Source organism: Gekko japonicus, unplaced genomic scaffold, assembly GCF_001447785.1.
Source record: "Gekko japonicus isolate JY-2015 unplaced genomic scaffold, Gekko_japonicus_V1.1 scaffold705, whole genome shotgun sequence".
Classification (NCBI taxonomy): Eukaryota; Metazoa; Chordata; class Lepidosauria; order Squamata; family Gekkonidae; genus Gekko; species Gekko japonicus.
Window position 1 is genome coordinate 78,066 of NW_015167075.1, and position 24,038 is coordinate 102,103.

The 24,038-nt window shown below is 44.8% G+C and overlaps 1 protein-coding gene across 1 annotated transcript in view; it reads left to right on the top strand.

Moving 5' to 3' along the window:
- The first annotated feature begins 197 nt into the window (after positions 1-197).
- Positions 198-24,038, top strand: part of LOC107111750 (transmembrane channel-like protein 1) — a 56,105-nt gene continuing 32,264 nt past the window's right edge. Inside the window, exons 1-4 of the mRNA XM_015412767.1 lie at positions 198-330; positions 7,220-7,326; positions 8,127-8,225; positions 17,182-17,324. Of these exons, the coding sequence (XP_015268253.1) occupies positions 198-330; positions 7,220-7,326; positions 8,127-8,225; positions 17,182-17,324 (482 nt within the window). The remainder of the gene's footprint in view (positions 331-7,219; positions 7,327-8,126; positions 8,226-17,181; positions 17,325-24,038) is intronic.

The window sequence follows — 24,038 nt, forward strand, 5'->3', positions numbered from 1 at the left end:
CTTTCGGCTAGCATTATAAATCACAAAACTTAGTTTTCAACGTCAAAGGCCAGAACGGAGGCGTTCTCTACGTTGCTAGCAATTGCAATTCAAGCAAGTCATAGTTTAGGCCTTTAGTCCACCAGGATCCCAGCTAGTCTCTCTTCTTCTGGGCCTTAGCTGAATTATAGTTTTTGGCCTGGCAACATCCGGTAAGGATGACTTCCAACAGAACACACACTCTGGAGAAACTTCTAGAAAATTATCTCATCACCCCTGGCTCTCCTCCTCCTATCACACAGACTGCAGATTCTCGTGAGAAGCTAACTACTTGCTTTGAAGATGATAAGAGTGATGTAGGCCCAACAACCAATTAGTGACACCTGCAGAACAGACAAGGCCCATTATTATTCACATTTACCCTTGAGAGGAGGCTGGGGTGCTTTGCCTCACAATATCCTCCACCATTTCTCACCTCTGTTCTAGAAAAATTGCTGGTCTGGTATTTAACACCTGACTTGGAAGAAACGTGTCAAAATCTGAACTCAGACCACCACACTCTGCTTTAAGGATCTATGATGGGGCTCCATAGTGAGCTTGGAGTAATGCAGAGGTTAGACTATAGTAGAATATTCAGAGATAGATTTATTGAGTGAAATAACGAAACACAGTTCTGTAGTGAGAATATCAGCAGTCCTGTAGCATGTGATTAGGATTGCTACCTAAATGCTGACAAACAATGGGAACGTTTCTAGGGGAGGGAGTGACATTGTGAGAAGACATGCAGTACTGTGACATCACTTCTGGTTTGTACCCAGAAGATACATCATAATGCTGTAGGAATTTGCTCACCTCTCATTTTTTACAATATTAATTTTGGAGGCAATATGGAAAGCAACTAGAAATGACATCACAATGCTGCCCTTTGCTCCTGCTGGAATGAAGAGGTCTGACAGGTTGGGAGTTTGCCTACTATCCTTGGGAGGATATCAAGCCTATGCTTAATACTTGAAAGCTCATACGAGATATTAGATACTCCATTGCTTGTACCACTTGTCATTCAAGAGAGGGATTTGGTGGGGGGACAGAGCACAGAAAGCAGAGAATTTTATTACCTATCCTTGTTGGTTTTCTGCATTGGGGCATAGACAGCTGATAGCCTTCAAACCCACACTAGTTGGGAGATTAACAGTGCAATCCTAAAGAAGGCCCCAAAAGCATTAAGGGAGCCAACTAACCATTGCAGCGGCATATGTTTGAGATACACCAGCATAAATGCCAATTACTATGGCGCAGGCCCCCAGCACTGCTCTGTCGCTCTCAAGTGTTCCCCCCTCCGCTGCATCCTCACCGATTTTATCTCTGAGTCAAGCCCTGATGGAGAAGAGTTGGGTACTGTCTGAGTCTGAATTCAGACAAGAGTCTAATACTGAGTATCTCAGACTCTGTTAGTATTAGACTCTTCTCATTAAGAGCTGAATTCAGACTCAGTTAGCACCCAGCTCTTCTCCATCAGGGCTTGACTCAGACTATAGTCTCCTCAGTATTTAATTCTGAAGTCTCTCCCTGCTCAACAGAAAAGGTTTAGTACTGACAGGGTTTCTGCTTAGCCCAGACTGAGAGCAGTTTAACACAGAACTGGGAAGGTTGGAAAGAGGAGTGGGTAGATTGAAGAAGACTTCCTGTTCAGGACAGAAAATGTGATAGATCTTCTAGTGAGAGAAGAAATTCCCTATGTAGTTGGGAAAGGGAGATAGTTCCGATGAGTGGAGTAATCCCTGGTCTGGTGTGTTTAGAAATTGCTTTTTAAAACCTGAAAAGTGAGTTAAAACTCAAGAGGACTACTAATTGTTTAGTGAAGGAGTTTGGGTACTGGATAGAGTATCCCTACATTCTGGAAACCAAAAGAGCCAAATAAGCTCAAGAAAGTATATCAGAGTGTTTGGGAAACACTGAAACAAAAGCCTCTCATCTTAAAGATTCTGAGTCACTTTGAAAAGCTTAAGAAACTCTCAATTGCTTGAAACATACGAACTGTAGTCTGTGTCTATATTGATATACCTCAGAAATTTTACTCCTGATTTCACTTGACCTTTCCCCTCTGTGTTGAATAAAATATTTTGTTATTTTTGAACTTTAAAAAGCCTTGAATACCATTTCAGTGGTTTAAGTTAAGGGGGATCCCAACCCTTCCCTCAGATTCCTGGGCTGAGCCAACAGCAAAATATCATACTGTGACAGGGTGGGAGAGCCATTGTTCTTCAGAAAGGAAGAAAACAAATAAACAGAGCTGCTCAGTCAGAAAGGTAGAGAAAAAATAGAAAGAAAATCTCGCCTCTGAGGGAGGGAAGTGGGCGAAGTCCTCATAGACTCTCATTCATTTCCTTGCAGAATCAGAGACTTGAGTTTCCAAGTGGTGCAATCACTTTTACACATGACTTGCAGAATCAGAGACTCAAGCAGCAGCTGCAGGTGCTGCTGTGAATGGATCACCAGCAATCCCTGAGCACTTCAACACAGGACAGGTGAGTGTAATTCAGATGGTATCCTCATGTGTCTCGGGGGGGGGGGTTGTGGTGAAGCCCCACCCCATGGGGCTGCATTTGTAGACCTTGCCAGGACAACACATCCATGGCTGAGCCCAGCATGGCAATCATGTCTGCTTGCTTTGGCTGGACATTACTTTGTTGATTCAACAGGGAGATTCAACAGGGAGACTCACACTCACACTGCTCAGTCTGTGGTTCCAGACCTTTGACATTACTTTGTTGATTCAACAGGGAGACTCACACTCACACTCTGCTCAGTCTGTGGTTCCAGACCTCTTCTTGATGTGGAGTGTAGCACCCTGCCAGCCCTTCCAAGTTCCACCTGCAATACCATCCCAGGGATCCTCAGTCCTCTTCCTCGTGGCCCCAGTGAGGAAGAGAATGGAGTCTTCACACCTCACCATGGTTTGCAGTTTAATAAAGCCTGTGTTGTGCCAGAACTCTGTCTCTGGTTTTGACTACATGACAGGAGCTCCATACCCCTCTCTACCCCACTCCCTCCCAAGCTCATCTGTGACTCCCTCTGAGGGTTTCCCAGGGACATGTCTCAGAGGGAGGGCTCTTGGGTGCCTTGGGTGGCTGTGGATGGTCGTGCAGGTCCCACTGGTCATAGTTATCTGCCAACCATAGCAGGGGCCCAGTGGCATCTCCAAAGCTGACCTAACAACAGGTTCCCTTCCTCACCTTGCAGGCTGCTATGTGAAGGGGGAAAGGGCCAGAGGGTGGTCTGGGTGAATGAGCTAGCTTGATGTTCTGGTTAGAGCATGAGACTAGATCTGGGAGACCCAGATCCATTCCCCACTTGTACCATGGAAGCTAGGTTGGCAGCCTTGGGCTAGACACACACTCTCAGGCTAACCAGCTTCACAGGCTTGTTGTGAGCATAACATGGAGGAGAGGGAAATGATGCAAGCCACTTGGGGGAGAAATTTCAGAAATTAATAGAGTGAATGAATGGAGTTCATAACTGTGTTTCTTATCTAGGAAGGGGGAAGACACCTGTGAAGTTAAAACTGAAGGGGCACAGGATCACAGGTGTCCCTGGAGTCAATGGCTGTGGGGGAGCCAATGCAGTGGGTAGACTCAATGTTTTTGGAGGGAGTGGGGTTTTGGGGGTATGCCCATTGGACATATTGACAGCCGGGAATGCCACATGACTTGCATGGTTTCCATTGTGATACATTACTACTACAGTACTACACATGGAAGTAATGATGAATGCAGAATGGATTTGGAATGAGAGTCTCTGGGCACTGATTGCTCTGGGACTGGAATGACAGAGCCCAGAGTGGAATGGCAGTCATTCCAGTCCAAGACCACCTCTGCTCCATCGAGGAGGGAATTGAGGGATCTGAGGGTGGTGCTATAATTTTCCACATTTGAGCCCACACCAGTAGCTGCCACTCCTGCTCCTCCACTGGCAGGGGTGGTGCAGGAGTGCCCTCAGCAATGTGGCTGGGCTGCTGGGAAGCACACCCTCCAGTGAACAAATGCATAGGGTGGAAACAACACCCCCCCTCCTTCTGCCCTTCGGGGACCCTGTGCTCTGTGTGGACATTGAGGCAGCTGCAGATGCCTGTGGGTCAGACAGCTCAAACCTGTAAGAAGTATGAAGGTAGCCTAAAGCTTCCTAGCCTGATCTAATCAGATCTCGGAAGCTAAGCAGGCTTGGACCCGGCTAGTATTTGGATGGGAGACCGCCAAGGAATACTAGGGTTGTGACACAAAGGCGGGCAATGGCAAACCTTGGAAATTCCACGGGGTTGCCATAAGTTGGCTGTGACTTGACAGCCCTTTCCACCACAGCCATGAAGGAAACAAACAGCATCATCAAGGGACTGTGGAATGCAAAAAGCACAGGATGAAATACAATTATGGAAAATTCAAAATAATCAAGGAAAATACAGAGACCAGTCACTAGGGATGCTGAGCTAGTTAACCCCTGCCATATGTGGGGAGTCTTAGGTTGTGCAAAGATATCTTGAAGTGAGATATGAATCCCAAGTTCCAATTTCACCCAGAGGGAGAGATAGCGTAAAAGATAAATGAACACAGAAGGTAAATGGTTTGCCAGGCATGGCTTGGCAACCAGCAGGATACTGCGTGAGGCAGGGACATGGGGGGACAGGGGCCATCAGTGATGGCATGACATCACTTCTGGGAACTCCACAGAGTTTTTGGTGGTTCCTAGAAAGAACTGATGTCAGTTCTGGATTTCCTTTGGAAGTGATGTCAGCCCTCTCTAAGAATTCCTAGAGATTCGTGATGTGACGTTGGAAGTGATGTCAGCCCTCTCTAAGAATTGCCAAAAACATTTTATTATAAAATTTCCAGAGATTCCTAGAGATTAGTGATGTGACATTTCCTGGAAGTGACATCACACCATCACTGAAGGCCATTTTTCAAAATGTTTTCTTTCTCCCTCCCTCCAGCTACTGGAGTGCTGGTGGGCAAGGGTTGCTGGAGGCAGGAGATCTCCTAATCACAGTGGCCCCACGGCAACCTCATTAAATAGCCAACAGTTAATGTTATTGTAACAGTGGCCACAGGATTGGAAAAGGTCAGTTTACATTCCAATCCCAAAGAAGGGCAATGCCAAGGAATGTTCAAACTATCGCACAATTGCACTCATACCACATGCTAGCAAGGTCACGCTCAAGATCCTACAAGCTAGGCTTCAACAGTACGTGGATCGAGAACTGCCAGAATTACAAGCTGGGTTTCAAAAAGAGGTAGAGGAACTAGAGATCAAATTGCCAACATTCACTGGATTATGGAGAAAGCAAAGGAGTACCATAAAAACATCTACTTCTGCTTCATTGACTATGCTAAAGCCTTTGATTGTGTTGATCACAACAAACTATGGCAAGTCCTCAAAGAGATGCAAGTACCACACCACCTCATATGTCTCTTGAAAAACCCGTATGAGGCTCAAGAAGCGACAGTTAGAACTGGATATGGAACAACTGATTGGTTTAGCATCGGAAAAAGAGTATGACAAGGATGTATATTTTCACCTTGCTTATTTAATTTATATGCAGAGTACATGATGCGAAATGCTGGCCTGGATGAATCACAAGCCGGAATTAAGATTGCTGGGAAAAAGATCAACAACCTCAGATATGCAGACGATACCACTCTAATGGCAGAAAGTGATGAGGACCTAAAGAGCCTCTTGCTAAGGGTCAAAGAGGAGAGCACAAAAGTTGGCTTGAAACTCAAATTCAAAAAAATGAAGATCATGGCATCCAGCCCCATCACTCCTTGACAAACAGAAGGGGAAATCATGGAAGCAGGGACAGACTTCAAATTCCTGGGATCCAAGATCACCGCAGACTGTGATAGTAGCCATGAAATTAAAAGACGCCTGCTCCTTGGGAGGAAAGTGATGGCGAATCTAAACAGCATAATAAAAAGTAGAGACATCACCCTGCCAACAAAAGTCCGTATGGTCAAAGCAATGGTATTCCCAGTAGTAATGTATGGCTGCAAGAGTGGGACTATAAGGAAGGCCAAGCACCGAAGAATAGATTCTTTTGAATTATGGTGCTGGAGAAGACTCTTGAGAGTCCCTTGGACTGCAAGGAGATCAAAACAGTCCATCCTAAAAGAAATCAACCCTGACTGTTCCCTGGAAGGCCAGATACTGAAGCTGAAGTTCAAATACTTTGGCTACCAAATGAGAAGGGAGCACTCACTGGAGAAGACCCTGATGCTGGGAAAGATTGAAGGTCAAAGAAGAAGGGCACGGCAAAGGATGAGATGGTTAGACAGTGTTATCGATGCAACAAACATGAAGTTAAGGAAACTTCGGAGCACGACAGAAGACAGGAGGGCCTGGCATGATGTGGTCCATGGGGTCGCGAAGAGTCAGACTTGACTGTGCGACTGAGCAACAACAAACTACAAAAGTACAACATGAGAAAATTGAACTAGCTGCTAGAAAGAGCCAGCCAAAATGAACTACAACAGGAAAGTAAAAGTCCTCTTGCTAAGAGAATGAATACTCAGAACTTCCTCATAATGAAGCCAGGAAGGTCAATACACTACCTTAATGATCCATTTGTTGCATCTGAAGTAGTGGGCTCTGGCCAACAAAAGCTTATGTTGAAATAGAAGTGTGCTACTGTTTAAGGTGCACAGCTCTTGAATTTTTTGGAATGGGCTAACACAGCTACCCTCTGGAATTATACACAGCCTCCCTTTGCCCCACAGAGGGCAGGACGGATAAGAGCAGGCACTGTATTCCCCCCTCCCCCTCCCTCCCCACAGCAAGGAGGCGAGAAAGGCAGTGTGTGGGGTGGTGGTGGTGGCTTGGGCACCATAGTCTAGGGGGTCCAAAAAGCTGGGGCCAGCCTGGCTGTCAGGGACCATATCACTGCTTCTCCCTACTGGCTTAAATGAAAGTGCAGCTCAGTATGGTGCTGAGAAGGTAGTATTCTAAAGATAAGAAGGATTTGGGATTAATAAAATAGCCTATGTTTTTGACCCAACTTTACAAGTGGTATAGTTTTACACTGCTACTCCGTCCAAACATTCCGGAACATTTATTATGAGCAATTTATGAGGAAATCACTAATTTGTGGTCTGCTAGTAATAAACATTTTGGATCGATCTTATTCCAATTGCAGAGTTCAGAGAAAATGAACCATTCACATGCCAATTTTATCTCTTTTATTCATATTTAATAGGTCACTTTGGCTCTTCAGTTGCCTCATATTTCATATTTTTGCGATGGATGTATGGAATAAACTTGGTTCTTTTTGGACTGACCTTTGGTCTTATTATGGTGCCTGAGGTAAGGATGATTCAGTGGGAATGCCCAGCCATTTTTGTCATGTCTCTGATTTAAATGTCAGATAAGTCTGAAGTGCTAAAGTAAGAGCTGTACCCTTTAGTTAAAATTTCACTGTGAAGAAGACCACCATCAAGCCAAAACTGTAATACTCAAAATGAGTCTCTCTTCATGCTGCAGTCCGCTGCATAGCATCCCGCACTGTCCCCAAGAATCCCCAGTCCTCAGAAGCCGCTTTGAAATGGACATGGAGTGGTTGGGGGGGCTTCCGTGCAAGGGGGAAACAGCACAGGCCCCTCCTACAAATTCTGCTCCTTTTGTAGACCTTAGAATCCCAGCCATGTAGTTGAATAACTGAAATTTCAGTGAGGTGATGTGTGATGATCCTTCTTGTTAATTAGTGTCAAAGGTAATGTTTCACATGCAAATTCCTCAACATTACCTTTCAGTGTAAGCATTAGCAGAAGCACTAACAGGAAAGTAATGTTTAAAAATTACCAGGAAGTTCCCTTCCTGCAGTATTTTTAGATCCCACAGATAAGACTACCAAAAAGAGGAATGGCTTAAAACAATTTTAATATTAATTAAAACATCTTATACAGCAGGCTCTAAGCCTTCTTCTAGGTCATCTAATTTTAGGGCAAATTCACAAACTACCAGTTCCTTAACACTGTAAAATATATTGGTAATGTCTATAAACTGCAGATTCTATCAACCCCTTTACCACTGTTTTTGCATGCTGATCTTTTGTTTGTTGGAAATGTGATTAAAATATGAACACTTCTCCCTTTGTCTGAATGGAGGCACTGATGGGGAAGCCCTACGGCAGCTTACCGAGAAAAACTGTGCCAAGAGCAGAAGAAGCAAATGCGATGAACTTTGCTACTTTATACGACTTCAGTGTAAGTGTGCAATTCACAGACACCATGTTTTTTTTTGATTGGGTGGAATTTTGGATTTCACTTCTCAACAATTTATTTATTCATGTTTCCTAATTTGATACATGGCATTTAAACAGGTTAAAAAAGATATAAGCATAAAGAACAGTTTCTTTAATGTTGGGCCAAGGGACACAATTTGGCACCAAGCACTCTGAGGGCTTTCCGGTATCATGAACAAAATCTTTATGCTGACTTGACGCCAGAGCTTCTGGCATATAAAATTAATTAAAAGTTAGCAAGTGAAAGCTGCATAATCAATGACTGAAGCTGGGTCTGAAAGACTGCCATTTTCTCTCTTGAGTTTATGAGTTTGCCTGTCATATAATAAGCTCCAAGGGCCCCCATGCTGGGTCACCTCAGGCCAATTTCAGGATGTACAAAAACATAGCAGGTAGCTTAACTTCAGTAAAGATGCTTTACAGGGTTAACTTGGCCCTCTGTGGTTGTCTGAAATAACAAGCCTGCAACCTGACCATGGCAAGAGAGCTAAAGAAAGATAAAAGAGGAGATACAAGAACTGAACTCCTGTGTTTCCTGCCTTTTACCTTTCCCATTCTGAGGTATTGTTTGCTCTGGCAGCAAGAGTAAAAGTGGGAGTCTCCTGTTTTCCCTGAGTGTGTTCAATTGCTCTGGGAACTTTGTCCCGTAGTTTAAAATGCGGCAGGGAGTGGTTTCCAGAGGGACACATGCAATCATAATCCTCATATATTCTACAATAAATAACTTGCTGCACCTTGCCCTAGTTGCAAAGCAGCTTTCAAACCAACAGGCTGAAAGCTGCCAAAGGTCCTGATGGGGCAGTTGCTTCCTTCCTTGACCACACTGGTTGGGAAATAATTGCCTGCCCAGTCAGATCCTTGCTATTGTTCTGGGTGGGAGGGGGAAAGCCCACTATCTTCTCTTGTTGCTAGGACACATGGCCAGTGGATCCCTTACAGCTGCTGGGAAGTCAGTAGCTTAATCAAGGAACAGTGGTGATCAGCCCCTGAACTCATGTGGGAGGGCAATACAAGGACTGCTGGTGCCTGTCCTAGGCCGAGGAGAAGGAGCCCAAGCTGCTCTGCAAACAGTGCAAGGGTATCAGGACCACTATTTTCTAGCAGCGGTGTATGTGGGGACCAGATGAAGGGGAAAGTAAAATATATGTCTATTCCATACAATAATGGATTCTTCTCTTGAGAGCCAGTTTGGTGTAGTGGTTAAGTGTGTGGACTCTAATCTGGGAGAACCGGGTTTGATTCCCCACTCCTCCACTTGCACCTGCTGACGTGACCTTGGGTCAGTCACAAGCTCTGGCACAGCTGTCCTTGAAAAAGAGCAGTTTGTGTCAGAGCTCTCTCAGCCCCACCCACCTCACAGGGTGCCTGTTGTGGGGAGGGGAAGGGAAAGGAGTTTGTAAGCCGCTCTGAGACTCCAAGTGAAGGGTGGGGTATAAATCCAATCTCTTCTTCTCTTCTTATTGATGCTTGCAAAAGCCCTGCCCCTGATGGCATGTAAAAATGCACCCAGAGATTAACCTTTGTCAACCACCCTATCCTTAGAATATGAATATCTGCTGCTGAAAATCTGAAGATGACTCTCATGATTTCAGCAAAGTTGAGAACAAATACTGTACTGAATGTAGAACAGATTGGGTCAAAGGGTTTGAGTGTATTAACAAGAACAAGATATAAAGACTGACTATGAAAAGCTGGAAGATTTTTTAAGTGGAGAGTTGAAAGCATCATGAAGGAATAGTTTTTGATGCTTCAAGAATAAGGACATATAAAAAGTGTTTACCCAAAATGGGTAAAATAGGGAGGCTTCTAGCAACTGGGACGGCAACTATGTCGGATGCCAGGAGTTGGATGATTGATCTCTTAGGGTTTCCCCCCCCCAGTGAAATACAGGCTAAGGGGGCTTTAAACCTGATAGAATAATAGAATCACAGAGTTGGAAGGTCCCATAGAGGCCATCTAGTCCAACCTGCTCAATGCAGGATCAGCTTAGCGCATCTGTGACAAGTGTTTGTCCAGCCACTTCTTAAAGACTGCCAGTGATAGCAGCAGGGGTGCTGGGATAGATGAGTGATGAACACTTTACCTGGAAAGTAATTCTGCAAGCACAATTACCATTCCCATCAGCTTTCCCACCTACTGGGGGACCAGGACAGGGATGACTGATCATGGATCTTCTAGCATCATGTGTAGTTAGAGTGAAACTAGCTCAGAGGACTTGGTTAGATGAACTCAATAGACAGATCAAAGTCCTAGCAGAATTGTAGTAAAGCACCAGTACAGTCCTAAGCAGAATTACACCCTTCTAAGTCCATTGCATGGTGTAGTAGTTAGAATGTCAAACCCACAGAATATGCGAGACCCAGGTTGAAATTCCACTATAGTGTTGAAGCTCACTGAATGACCTCAGGACAGTAACTGTCTCTCAGCCTAACCTGACTCACAGGTTGCTGTTGTAAGAATAAAATGGAGGTGGGGAATAGGGATGAGCATGAAACAGCTCATGAGCTAAAGTTCATGATGAATTTTGGCTGATTCATGGTTTGCAAACTTGAGTTTGTGGCAGGTCAGCCAGCATGAACCTTGCACGAACTTTCAAGCAGTTCATGGTGGTTTATGGCAGCTTGTGAAAGGATACATTTCCAGACTCAATCTAAATGTTTATCAAATGTCAAAGCAACCAGGGGGGCCACTCATAGAAGAGCATCTGGGTGAGGTCCCCTGCAACTCTGATGTCTCTCACTTGCACAGGATCCATTCTATACACTCCTGAACCTGTCCCTGTCAAAATAACAGCCTGTCATTTCCCCAGAGAGCACTTTCCTGGGGTCACCTTCTTGGTGTGTGTGTGTGGTAACTGGACCACATAAATCCAATCATCACCAAACTTGGAAACGTCTTTTTGACTTTGATGTCTCCAGCTTCCACAGGAGCCATTCTATATGCTCCTGAACCTCCTGAACCTGCACCTGTCAAAATGACCGTTATTTCCCCAGAAAGTACTTTCTTGGGGCACCTTCTTTGGGGGGCTGTAATTCAGACTACATAAATCCAATCCTCATCAAACTTGGAGGCCAAGTAGAGGAGAGTCAGCTGGAGATTCCCTGCAAGCTTGGTGCCGGGGAGGGGGCATTCTACTGCCTCACAAGCTTCAGAAATCAAACCAGTTCATGTTTTCTGCCTTTTACCTTTCCAGCGGGGGGAGCCAGAATGACCTCTCACGTGAGGTGGAATTTGCGAAAGGTGGAATTTGCGAGAGGTGGAATCACACACGAGAGGTAGAATTTGCACCTACGAGTCCAAGGTCACCACCCCGGGGCTCAGGGAGGCAAGAGAACGTTTCGCCTCCTCCCTCCCCCCACGCAGACATCGCAGCTGCTGCCGAGAACAGCGACAGTGGCCATAACTTTTAAAAGAGCCCCTCCCAAGAGCTGGGGGAGCCAAAATGGCCTCTCGCATGAGGTGGAATTTGCGAGAGGTGGAATCACACGCGAGAGGTGGAATTTGCCCCTACGAGTCCAAGGCTACCACCCTGGGGCTCAGGGAGACGAGGGAACATTTCACCCCACCCCTCCCCCCTGCGCGCGGGCGTCGCAGCTGCCGCCGAGAACACGGCGGCCATAACTTTTTAAAGAGCCCCTCCCGAGAGCTGGGGGAGCCAACGCCACTCAGACATCACACGCGAGAGGTGGAATTTGCCCCTACAAGTCCAAGGCCACCACCCCGGGGCTCAGGGAGGCAAGGGAACATTTTGCCCCCCTCCCCCCCCGCGGGCATCGCAGCTGCCGCCATAACTTTTTAAGGAGCTGAGAAGGAGATCTGGGAGAGGTGGAATTTATCCCTACGAGTCCAAGGCCACCACCCCGGGGCTCAGGGAGGTGGGGGGACGTTCCACTGCCCCCACCGTGTCCCAACTGATGGCTGGTGGGAGCAGGGGCGGGGATTATGTGCCCGCCCCCTGGGCTCCTGATTGGCAGAGTGGTGCTCCGGTGCACTCCGGCAGGAACCGAGGCCTGCCTATTAGTCCTCTCTTGCCACAATGTACTCTAAACAGTTTGTGTACCTTCTGTGATTGTGCTGGTTGTACTCCTTTAGGGGTAGTATCTCAATGGGTACAAGGACATTGTTATGCTGATGTGTGTTTTTGTTATGTTTTGTTTTTACTGGTGTAGCCTGCCAGGTCAGGGGTGACTTTGGAGCAATTCTGTCTCATTTACCAGGCAAAACTCAAATATAGGATCATTGTGTTATTTTACAAAAATCTTTATTACAGTGGCATTATTTCCATTGCTGGAGTATTTAAAACAACAGAGTTCACGCTATTGGCCATAATTAATTTTGTCAATTTTTAAAGACAGTTCCTGAAAGCAGGAATACATGGAGTTACCTTACAGTGAGAAAGTCCATTGGTTTATCTGGTTCCGTGCTGTCTGCTCTGATTGGCAGCAGCTCTCCTGGGTATCAGGCAGACAGATATCTTTCCAAGAACTTGCTTCCTGAGATCTTTTAACTGGAGGGTCCAGAGAACAAAGTTGGGACTTCTGGATACAAAGCATGTGCTCTCCATTGATTTCAGGAAAATCTCCTGAAGCCTCTATCAACAGATCCAGAGCACAGCTAAAAATACTGCTAATAATAATAATAAATTGTTACTGAAATTACTGTTGAGATTATATTTATTTAAAACAAAAACAAAGATGGTCTCTTTTCCATGCTCGGTCTATTATAGTACTGCAATAGGGGTGACATTTCCAAAACTGTTAGTTAGAAACCATGTTCCCTCATGCCATATGTTTTCTTACCAGAATGTATCAGGTACCCAACTAAAGCCATGGTATGCCAGCCATGAGAGAACTGAAGGGCAGGTCTGAGCTTCATGAACCACAAGTGTCTGTGCTGTGTGAGTCCGGAACACTGGGATTCAATCCAACGAGTCACCCATTGTCTCATAGGAGGAGTTCTTCTATGAGTGGAAGACTTCTGTTAGAAGAAGGGTGCTCTGTATTCAGATCTACAGCTCTGTCTGGTAACTACGGTTATCTTTAACACACTGTGAAGTTTTCTGCAAGGAATTAAAACATTGATGACCTCAGAGTTCAATCATTCCTTGTCCTGGGAGTCAACATCAGTCCTGAAGCAATTGAAGAAGCAAGTTGATCACCATGCTAGAAATCTATTCATTTTTCCTTGTCGTGTGTTAATATTTCATTTTTGCCACTGCCAGGATTGCAAATATTAATCAGGCAGGCATTGTGACTCATGTCAGACATCCCAGTAGTCAGAGTATATTAAATGCATGGCTTGTGGATAAATGCAACAGAAGGATGTTAGCGTATTGACATTTTAATCTACTAATGGCTTACTTTTAAGAACTAACCAGCAGCTAAACAGCAGAAGGAGAGGGAACAGATGTATTTCACTTTCAGAAAGACTAAGTCCCTCTGCATTACCAAAGTCAATTAAAACCTGTTCTGATTCATCTGCAGGCTGTTGGCAGATTACAAGGGCACACACTGAACTCTGGTGTCTGATTGGAATTCATGCTTGCCACTTGCAGGGTTTTTCTGCTATGTGACATTCATGAAAGAACGGTCTGCTGTCCAGCAGCAACAGATGGTCACTATAACTAAAAGATCGACCTCGTGTCAATAATTTTGTTTGTTTGCACTAGACATTTACAGCTTAGCCCATAATTTTGGAAAGCAATAACAATTTCATGTAACAAAATGTTACCTAATGACATCATTTAGTGGGTCTAGATTAGTTTATTGTCTTTTTGGACACAATACGAAATGATAGTTTTGGCATTTTGTATCACTTGATCCCTATTCCTCACACACTTCAGAGGCAGCATCTTCCCTCCTGTTCCCTTGTGATATCTGAGATCAGTCAGGAATGCTCTCAACACAAGAGGGTTAATCTGTTATATCTGCAGCAAGGATAAAATCTAGTGGCCAGTTCATACAATAAAGACCCAAGAACATATGTTACAATTGCTTAGGTTGAACTTAATTTCCAGATCAAAACTAACACTTCATGTTGACACATTTCCCAATCATGTCTGTGCATGGATAAAGTGCCAGCTGCATATATCTGCTCTCCAATCTCTGTGTGCATGATATCTATATACTATTAGCAATCCTTGGTCCCCATCTGTGGATAGCTAAATCCACAGATCAGAGCCACTGGGAGGCTAAACAGATCTTTCTTCAAACTTGGGCATTCCCCAGGTTTGCAGAAAAGTCTGAAAACATACACACTGTTTTTTAAAAAATACCTCCAAGTACAGTAGCACTCTCTGCGCAAGTGCAGAGGAGGCACTTACTTGTTCAGCTGGCAGTGGCACAGGGAACCACACCATGCTAGCCACCACCATAGTGGATGCCAGGACTGGCTCACTGCCTGGCGGCAGCAGCAGTAATAAGAGAGCAGCTCCTTGCCTGGCTGTAGTGGCAGCAGACACAAGGAGAGGTTCTGGGCTCAGGCACCTGTGGCAGAGCATGCTGAGAGAGTCTCCTGGCCTGGCCATAGCAGCATAAGACACAAGGAGCCACTCTGGGCTCAGAGTGGCTCCCTGACACAGTTGCTGCCAGCTAAAGGTGGGTAATGGGGCCTGGAACCCCCATTAATCAAACACCCCTCCAAAGCCTTCAGGGGAATAATCAGAGATGGGGGGAGGAATGCCCCCTCCCATTATCACAGGTCCCCACTTGTAAAATTCTATTCTATTTGGTACCGGGTGCTGTGGAGTTATTACAGGAGGGGATTCTTTAATCTTGTCTATATATCTATTTCTCAAGTCTAGGCAGATCTGAGGATACCTAAATCCATGGACTGAGAGAAAGGAGACTTTTCTTCAAACTTGGGGGAATCCCTAGATTTGTGGGAAAATCTAAAATCATTAAAAAAACATTGTGGGGTTTAACTCCCCCCCCCACAAAAACATTCTCTGTGCACACTCTGAGCACTTACCAGAAGGGAGCCCCGCAGCTGGTGCGGCAGCTCCTGGGGACCCTGCCACTGATGCAGTGGCTCCCAGGGACCTTGGTGCTGACACGATTGCTCTGGAAGGCCCTGCCACTGCTGCTGGGGGAGCAGGTGGCTGAGAGAGCTACTGCTGCTGCTTGGGGGGAGGGAGAAGTGGGTGGGCAGCCAGCAGAGCCCCCATCAATGCTGCTGTGTGTGTGGGGGGAGCAGGCAGGTGGTTGGGAGAGCTGCCACCACTGCTGCTGTGTGGGGGAAGAAGCTGGTGGGCAGCGGGGAAAGCTGCCACCACCAGTACTGCTGTGGGATGGGGGAGAAGGAGGCAGGCAGCTAGCAGAGCTGCCACTGCTGCTGCTGTGGGGGGGGGGGCTGTAGGCTGGTGGCTGGGAGAGTGATGAGGGCTAGAAAGAAAAAGTGGTGGTATGGGGGGACAGAGAAATAGTGATGGGATGGAGGACAGAAGGAGTGACGAGGTGGGGAGGTAGAAAAAGAAAGAGAGAGCAATGGGGTGGGGTGGGCGCAGAAAGAACGTTACAGCCATGGGATAGAGAAAGAGTAAGAAAAGGGGTGGTGGGATGGAGAAAGGGGACATATTGTGGGAAGTAAGGGGGAGGAAGCAAAGGTGTGGGGAATTGGGTAACTGCTCCTGCAAGTTTTTTGTGAGTCCTCACTTGTAAGATATATTCATGCTGCTCTCAGTACAATTAGAGATAGGCAGTGCCCCCCCATTGGATTAGTTTACTCTTTTCAAGCTTCTTCAGAGACTTTTCTAAAACTTCAGGAGCTGACCCAAATGCTTCCCTGCCATCTTTTCAGTGTTCATAGCCTGCCTGAAGTTAATAGTAGTCCTTCCCCCTTATGAGTCCCCTAACCTTTCCTAAAACATACCTTCCATGGAGATATAGAGAAGAGAGAGGGGACAAAAGAAACAGTTGCTCCCCGGACCTGCTTTATAGATCTTTCTAACAGGAAGTTCCTGGTGTAAAGACTTCTGAGAATGGTAGTTGTTAATGGAAAGGGATTCTGAGCCCTAAGTTAGACTTTTAAGCCTATCACAGTGGTGACATTGTTTGTTATAATGTTGACTTTGCCTACATGAAGACTAATTTCTCTGTAAAAAAACACAGGAAGCCCATGGGACTCATCTAGGTGCCTTCTATATCATCTGCTGTGGTGTTCTTGCCTGTTTTCCCAGTTGATTGTATCCACAGGAAGCCCATGGGACTCATCTAGGTGCCTTCTATATCATCTGCTGTGGTGTTCTTGCCTGTTTTCCCAGTTGATTGTATCCACAGGAAGCCCATGGGACTCATCTAGGTGCCTTCTATATCATCTGCTGTGGTGTTCTTGCCTGTTTTCCCAGTTGATTGTATCCACAGGAAGCCCATGGGACTCATCTAGGTGCCTTCTATATCATCATCTGAGCTTTTCTATGAAACAGATTTGAAAATTTTCTGGTAGGGAAGGGACAGCAGAGACAGAAAACCTGAGGAAAAGTAACAGCTGGCAGCTTCAGAACAGAAGAAAGTGGGTTTGGACAAGCCTTGACTCTGGTGAGGCATGCATCTAAGGTCCATCATGAAGAAAAGTGTTTATTTACCCCTAATTCTAGTGGCTAGGCTGTTAATTAGAAGGAGAGTTTGGACATTTGAGGAGGAGGACATTTGAGGAGGAGTCGACAAACACAATGGGGACTGGCCCCTCCTCCTGGACTATAAGGGAACCTTCCCTCCCACCATCTTACAGCTCTCCTTCCTGCCTGCCTTTCTGAACCCTACTGTGATGTGCACAATGACCTGAGGGGCTGTTGTCAAAACCAGTGCAATCCTAAGCAGAGTTAAAATTATGGTGTATTTCTTATTGCTATGACTGTTCTGTTTCCTCTACAGTATTGCTTGAAGTTGCTTGGTAAGAGTTTCTAAATTGTTCCTTTTCAGGGCTTCGCACAATATTCTGTGCTCTTTTATGGCTATTACGATAATCAGCGAACCATTGGATGGTTGAAGTTCCGGCTGCCTCTCTCCTATTTCCTCGTAGGGGTTGGATGCATTGGTTACAGTTTCATGGTTGTCATCCGCACGTAAGTTTCACCTAAGTGAAGAAATTAAGAACAGGAAATGTATTGATTGACAGATTTGGATTTTTTACCCTGATCCACCCCCAAGGCAGAACCTCTTGGTAATCCTACACAGTTTCATATTGTCAAATCGACTATAATGAAAAAAGGGTCTCAGAGTGTCTAATGATTAAAACTCCCATTAAATCGATTTCACATATCAGTTTAAACTCATCCACTATATCATAATGACAAAATGAAAACCTTTTAGGACTTTCAGCTTATGTATGGGTGGGGAGTAATGGCATTTTATGTTAGTTGAATTGCTTTCTTTAGAGCTGCACTGTAAACACCAGGAATTTTGTGTGTTGGTGGGGGACCTGAGCAGAAAACCCTGGATTATTTTAGTATTATTTACAATGCAATGTCAATATTCACTTATTCATATTAGAATGATTTTTACAGTCTGACAGAGGTGGGAAAAAACTTTATTAAAAGAGCATGACACATTTTCTATGCAGCTCAGAAGTGTGAATTAAATGTGTAACAAAAAGAATAGCAATGTCAACCTTTTAAAAAGACATTCTATCTATCACAGTGTCAACTATCATCTAGAAATTACAATCATTCCTCTTGATAGCAGAGGAGGGAGGGGTCAGGAGCAGATTGTGAAGCATCTCACAGAATAAGTAGTCCATAGCTATGTACAAGACTACAGTGGTGCTATTTTTCAATGGTTAGTGCTAAGATATGGGGGACTTGCAAGGATTAGAATGGGAGGGGTGCAGTGTTCCCTCTAAGCTGAGTTAGTGTGAGCTAGCTCACACTAACTCAGCTTAGAGGGAACATTGGAGGGGTGTATCTCATTTCCTACTTCCCTCCCATGGCAATCCCACAGTCTTTCACCTTTTCTTGCTCACTTCTCTCCTTCCTACCCACCAGCCAATCTACCTTTATCTGCCCCCAGTCTTCTGCTTATCTGCTTCTCTCTTCCTGGCAACTGGGAAAACTCTGGCTAAGATGTGCAGTGCTGGACACCACACCCAGTTGTGTGGTGCTAGCCACTGGGCCCAGTTGCACTGTGGGGTTTCTTGAAGGACATGGGGTGGGGCACCTGACTTTCCTCTGTATTCCTGGCCTTAACGAGTCCCTCTTTTCCTCCTCCTGGCAGCCTCCATATTCTTTCCCCTTTTCCTTCTTTCTTCTCTTCTTCCTACCTACCACCCAGACTATCTTTTATCTGTCCCCCATCTTCAGCTACATTTATTATTTATTTACTTCATTTATACCCCATTTACTTCCTCGATAGGGACCCAAAGCAGTCATTTTATCTTCACAACAACCCTGTGAGGTAGGTTAGATTGAGAGTTTGTGACTGGCCCAAAGTCACACAATGAACTTCCATGGCAAATTGGAGATTCAAACCTAGGTCTCCCAGATCCTATCCTGAAATTCTAACCACTTTACCACACTGGCTTTTGTGGGATGACTGCTGTTGACCAGTAGCAAGCAGCCAGTCCTGGGTAAGTCATGCAAATTGTCTGGTAGCAAGTCTACCTTCTTTGGAGATTTTGAAACAGAAGCTAGATGGCCACCTGACAGCAGTGCTGTTTCTGTGAACTTAGGCTGATCATGAGAGAGAGGACAGGCAGGGTTGCAACAGTGGCCCTTTCTTACACACCCATGGAAATGCCAACCACCACTTTGGGTTTGGGAAGCAATTTTCTGCAGGCCAGTTTGGATAAGTATCATGGAGGGGGGGTTTTTTTGGCCATATTCTGGGCATGGAGCAGGGGTCACTGTGTGTGTGCGGGGGGTATTTGTGAATTTCCTGCATTGTGCAGGGGGTTTGACTAGATGACCCTGGAGGTCCTTTCCAACTCAATAATTCTATGATTCTAAGTCACTTGATGGTTGATTCGTGGCCTGGCCCCAATGAGTCCTCTCTGAAATGAGTACCTGGAAAGGGCTCTGACCGCCCCTTATTGACAGGATCCAAGGCTTGAAGGCTTGCAGTACTATTGAGGTACCTTAGCAACCCCATACAATTGCCAGTGAGAGAGCATTCATTTCTTAAAGCTACTTGTGCTGTTTCTGTTATTTGAAGAGTTAATCCCCCAGTGTGTGTGTGGGGGGGCGGGGTTAAGATAGCAGATTTTTCTGCAAGTCTGGGGAGTTTGTTTGTTTGTTTTAGGTTTGTAGAAAGATCTGGCTGGTCTGTGCATGGCTCAGTTTTCCACAGATGGGGCCAAGTTGAGAATTAAATGTATTGATAGTTATGAAAAAGGGCTGATATCCTGTTGTAGAAAGCAGAACCTTCACTTGTGCTGTCTCTTTGAAAATCCTACACTGAACTTGCCTCTCCAGTACCTGCCACAGTTGTGAACGAAAAACAACAACACATCCCCTCCTTTCTTGGGCTTGAGGCTGAAGTTGGTTCCTTATTCCCAGTTCCCTATTCATTCCTTATTCGCGTCTTATTCATGTATTCATCCAAAAACGCTGAGGAGAGTTTGAAAGCTCTGAACCCCAAAATAAGATTTGGACCCCCAAACGTAATACACCCCATGTTCAGTGAACTCTCCCCTTCGAGGGGACATATGCTGTGTCCTGGTCCAAAGTGCAGTTCTTGTGCCAGTCGCTCTAAAGTGCAGTGCCCCCAGGACAATCACACAGGCAGTAACTGGGGCCAAGCTGCACCCCAAAACAATCTTTGGACCACCCCAAATGACACATCACCATGCTCTGGAGACTATCCCCTGCAAGATGACATGCAGTGGAGCCCGGTCCAAATACTGGTTCTGGAGCCACAGGCTTCTATTTCGGTTGCCCCCAAGAAACCTGTATTTAAAAAAAGAAAGAAAAAAGATTTGAATAAGGAACTGGTTTGACTGTTTGCTCACTGCATCCTGGAATAAAGTTTGGACTGCCACATGTCATACATCTCCATGTTCAGTGAACTCTCCCCTTCGAGGAGACATATGTTGTGTCCTGGTCCAAAGAGCGTTTCTTGTGCCAGCTGCTCCAAAGTGAGGTGCCCCAAGGGAAGTCACACAGGCAAACAGTGGGGCCTGGCTGCACCCCAAAACAATCTTTGGACCACCCCAACTGAAACATCCCCACGCTCTGGAGACTGTCCCCTGCAAGATGACATACAGTGATGCCTGGTCCAACACTGGTTCTGGCACCATGAACTTCTATTCAGAGAGCCTCCCAGATTTGAATAAAGGGCCCTCTGTACCCAAAAAGGGAATGAACAAGGAACTTGGAATAAGGAACCAACTTCAGCCTCGTTTCTTGGGCTAACATTGCGTCCCACACTGTGCCCCAGATAATATTTTCTCAAAATTTAAAGATGTCATTAAGTTGTAGACTTTGATGGTCTAATGCAACTTCTGAGATCCAGTTGTTGTGTTTGCTTTTGAGATGATATAATAATGATTTCAGCTTATGAAGTTGGTGGTTTGCCACTTTGGCACGTGGTGGAGAAAGACGTCAGAGTCAAGGGATGCCACCACAACACTCTTCCTGTTGTGCAAAATATAGGCATTGTGTGTGTGTGTGTGTGTGTGTGTGGTGCATGTGTGTCTCAGCATGAGAGAATGATCAAAAGCAGGACAAAGGAATCAATTCCTTTGCCACAGAATATGTTGAAACAGGACATACAGTATTTAAGAGAAACTGAAAACAAGTAATGTCAAGTTTTACAGATAATAAGCTTCATAGGGTTCACAGTTTCAAACCTGTTAGCTGGCAAAATATGCCTGATTAACATATAAGGGATTTCAATGCCTAAGGCACATTTTTTTGACCCAGTTATGAGAGAATTATTAAAAATATATCTTTGATATGTATTTGTGAAGATTCTTTTGACTTAATCAGGGAATTATAACTGAGTGGTTGAGTGGCTGCCAGTTACTGAATTTTAAAAAAATATCTTTACACCACAATCCCTGGGGCCAAAACAAAAGAAATACCCTTGGGTAAGAATGTTCTGTATGTGCTAAATTTCCATCTGGCCACAAGATAATCTTGATCTATATTTAGGTAACCTTAAGAGTAAATCCTCTTATATTCTTCAGTTTGTTGATGATTTCACAGAAAAACAATATGATAAGCGTGAAGTCCCTTCATTACTGAGCTTTTTATTTGGATGGCTATTTTTTGATTTTGTTGCTATTAGCTAGATAGACAGAAAAAAGGAGAGATAGAGGAAATGGGAATTAATATTGTACTTGTCAAAATCATCTCTAGGGCATCATCAGTCCTCTGCATTCCTACCTTCACTTTTTTGTGTGTGTATTTTTGCATTTGTGTGTGTGTGTGTGTCATGGTGACCTCTGGTGATTTCTACTGGGGCATGGAGGACATTCAGAGAAGTGACTTGATAGCCTGCCTCTGGGCCTCCCAGCCCTGGTATTCTCTGGAGGTCTCCCATCCAAGTACTTGCCAGGGTCGGCCCTGCTTATCTTCCGAGATCTGACGAGATCGGTCTTGCCTGGGCTATCCAGGTCAGGGACCTACCTTCCCATTTTGAAGCCTTTAAACAAAATTACCTGTTAGTCTTAAATTCTGATAATGCTGTTAATCTGATGCCACCTTAATTTTATGTACTTTTAGGTATTTTTGCCAAATTTGGAATACCATCTATTAAATTCTTTTTACACAAGCTCAGTTTATTTAAATATTTATTCCTCAATTTTTTCCCCTATAAAATCTCCACAGTGGTTTGCCAGTAAAATTAAAAACAAGATATAAAATCAATATACTAAATTATCACTGAATTATAAAATGGTAAAATAAGACTTTTATTTTACCTATGCTATAGCTATAGCAACTTCAAACATTAAAAGGTTTGCATTTTTTAAAACATCTGACACCTCTATGAAACAGACTTTTCAGTGGTGGTGCCCTGTTTATAGCATGATCCATTAATGGAGCACCACTACTAAACAGGCCCTCTCTCTGTTAATACCTATCTAATTTCTAGAGGCAGAAAGCCAGGAAAATTGCTTCAGTTTCAATGATATCAGAACAGAAACAGTGCTGGGTATGCCTCATGAACAAATATTGGGGCTGTTTACTGCAATTTATTTCATTTGTATATTAAGTATTCATGGTTTAATTGCTGGTCTGATTTTAATGGGTGTGGACAAATTTTAATCAATGAGGCTATGAGGCTGATAAAATGGAACACAGGCTATGGCAAATAAAATGCAAGTCTGAGGTCAGGCAGGCAAAAAGGGAATATGAGGAGCATATAGCAAAAAACGTAAAAACCAACAATAAAACTTTCTTCAAATACATTAGAAACAGGAAACCAGCCAGGGAGGCAGTGGGGCCCTTGGACGACCAAGGGGTAAAAGGAGTATTGAAGGATGATAGGGAAATGGCTGAGAAGCTAAACGCATTTTTTGCCTCCGTCTTCACTGTGGAAGATGAGAAGTGCTTGCCCACTCCAGAACCACTGATTTCAGGAGGGGTGTTGAAAGACCTGAGTCAGATTGAGGTGACGAGAGAGGAGGTCCTAAAACTGATAGACAACTTAAAAACTGAAAAATCACCAGGCCCAGATGGCATACATCCGAGAGTTCGCTATGAATTAATGGCATAGTTTTTAATGGTTTGACATTTTGTTGGTTCTAGCGTGTTAATAGCCAAGAGAATAAAAGAGAAAACTTTAACAATACCTTTTGTTTTAACAATACATTGGCCCCGTTCACATGGAGCATTTGCCGCGCTAAAGAGAAGGATGATAGGCGGATTTTCCAGGCGCGATCACGCCACAACATCTGGGAAGCCGAAGATGCGGATTAAAAAACTAGTACCTACAAGGTACTAGTTTCTGGAAGACGCGGGGCAAGGGCGGGCATCTGATTGCATCCCGTCCTAGTCCCATCGCAAACCGGTTACTTTTTTTTTCAGTCTGCACAGGATGAGCACAAACGATCATGCGCATGCTCACCTTCTGGTGAAAAAACAAATATTCCCGATTGCCACAGAAACGGCGCCTAGCAATTGCTGGTGTGATCGTGCCCCACCACTTCTTTGCCACCTTGCAGGAGAGCTGTGTGATCGGTACCTCCCGCCCTAACCACGGGACCTCGACGGGATGTGTGATTGGGCGGCCGCACGTTATTTTGCTCCGGGGCAAAAAGGCGTGCTTCCCCCCGCATTTTCTGGCCCGTGTGACCGGGATCATAGTACCTTTTAAAGTTAAATTGCAAGTTATCTTGAATTTTTCAAAAAGTGTAATTTTTTTCTGGATCCCATGGTAAATCTCCACTAATGGAAGGTATTTCTTCAGGTGGGTCATTATCCAGTAAAGGCTATAAGTCGCAGATGATGTGTTGAACTGTTTTGAGTTGAGAGCTGTATGTGACCATTAATAGGGTGCTGTTATTGTCTCTTTTGGGCCTGTCTTGCAACAGGTTTTCTCTGAGTTCCATTCTGGCTTTGTTAATCTGTTTCTTGACTTCAGTTCTTTTCATAGAGTAAACTGGTCAAATCCTATGCCAAAGAATAAATGGACACAGATCTGAGATCAAGAATCACAAAACTGAGAAACCTGTAAGAGAACATATCAACCTCTCAGGACACTCAATGGGGGACCTCAAAGTGGCTGTTTTACTGCAATACCTATCCTCCAGTTATTTATGTATCTTGACTCTAACTAGTCCTTCCTGGCAACTAACACCCCCCCCCCCCGCGCATTGCACGAGGATGCTCCGACGGGGA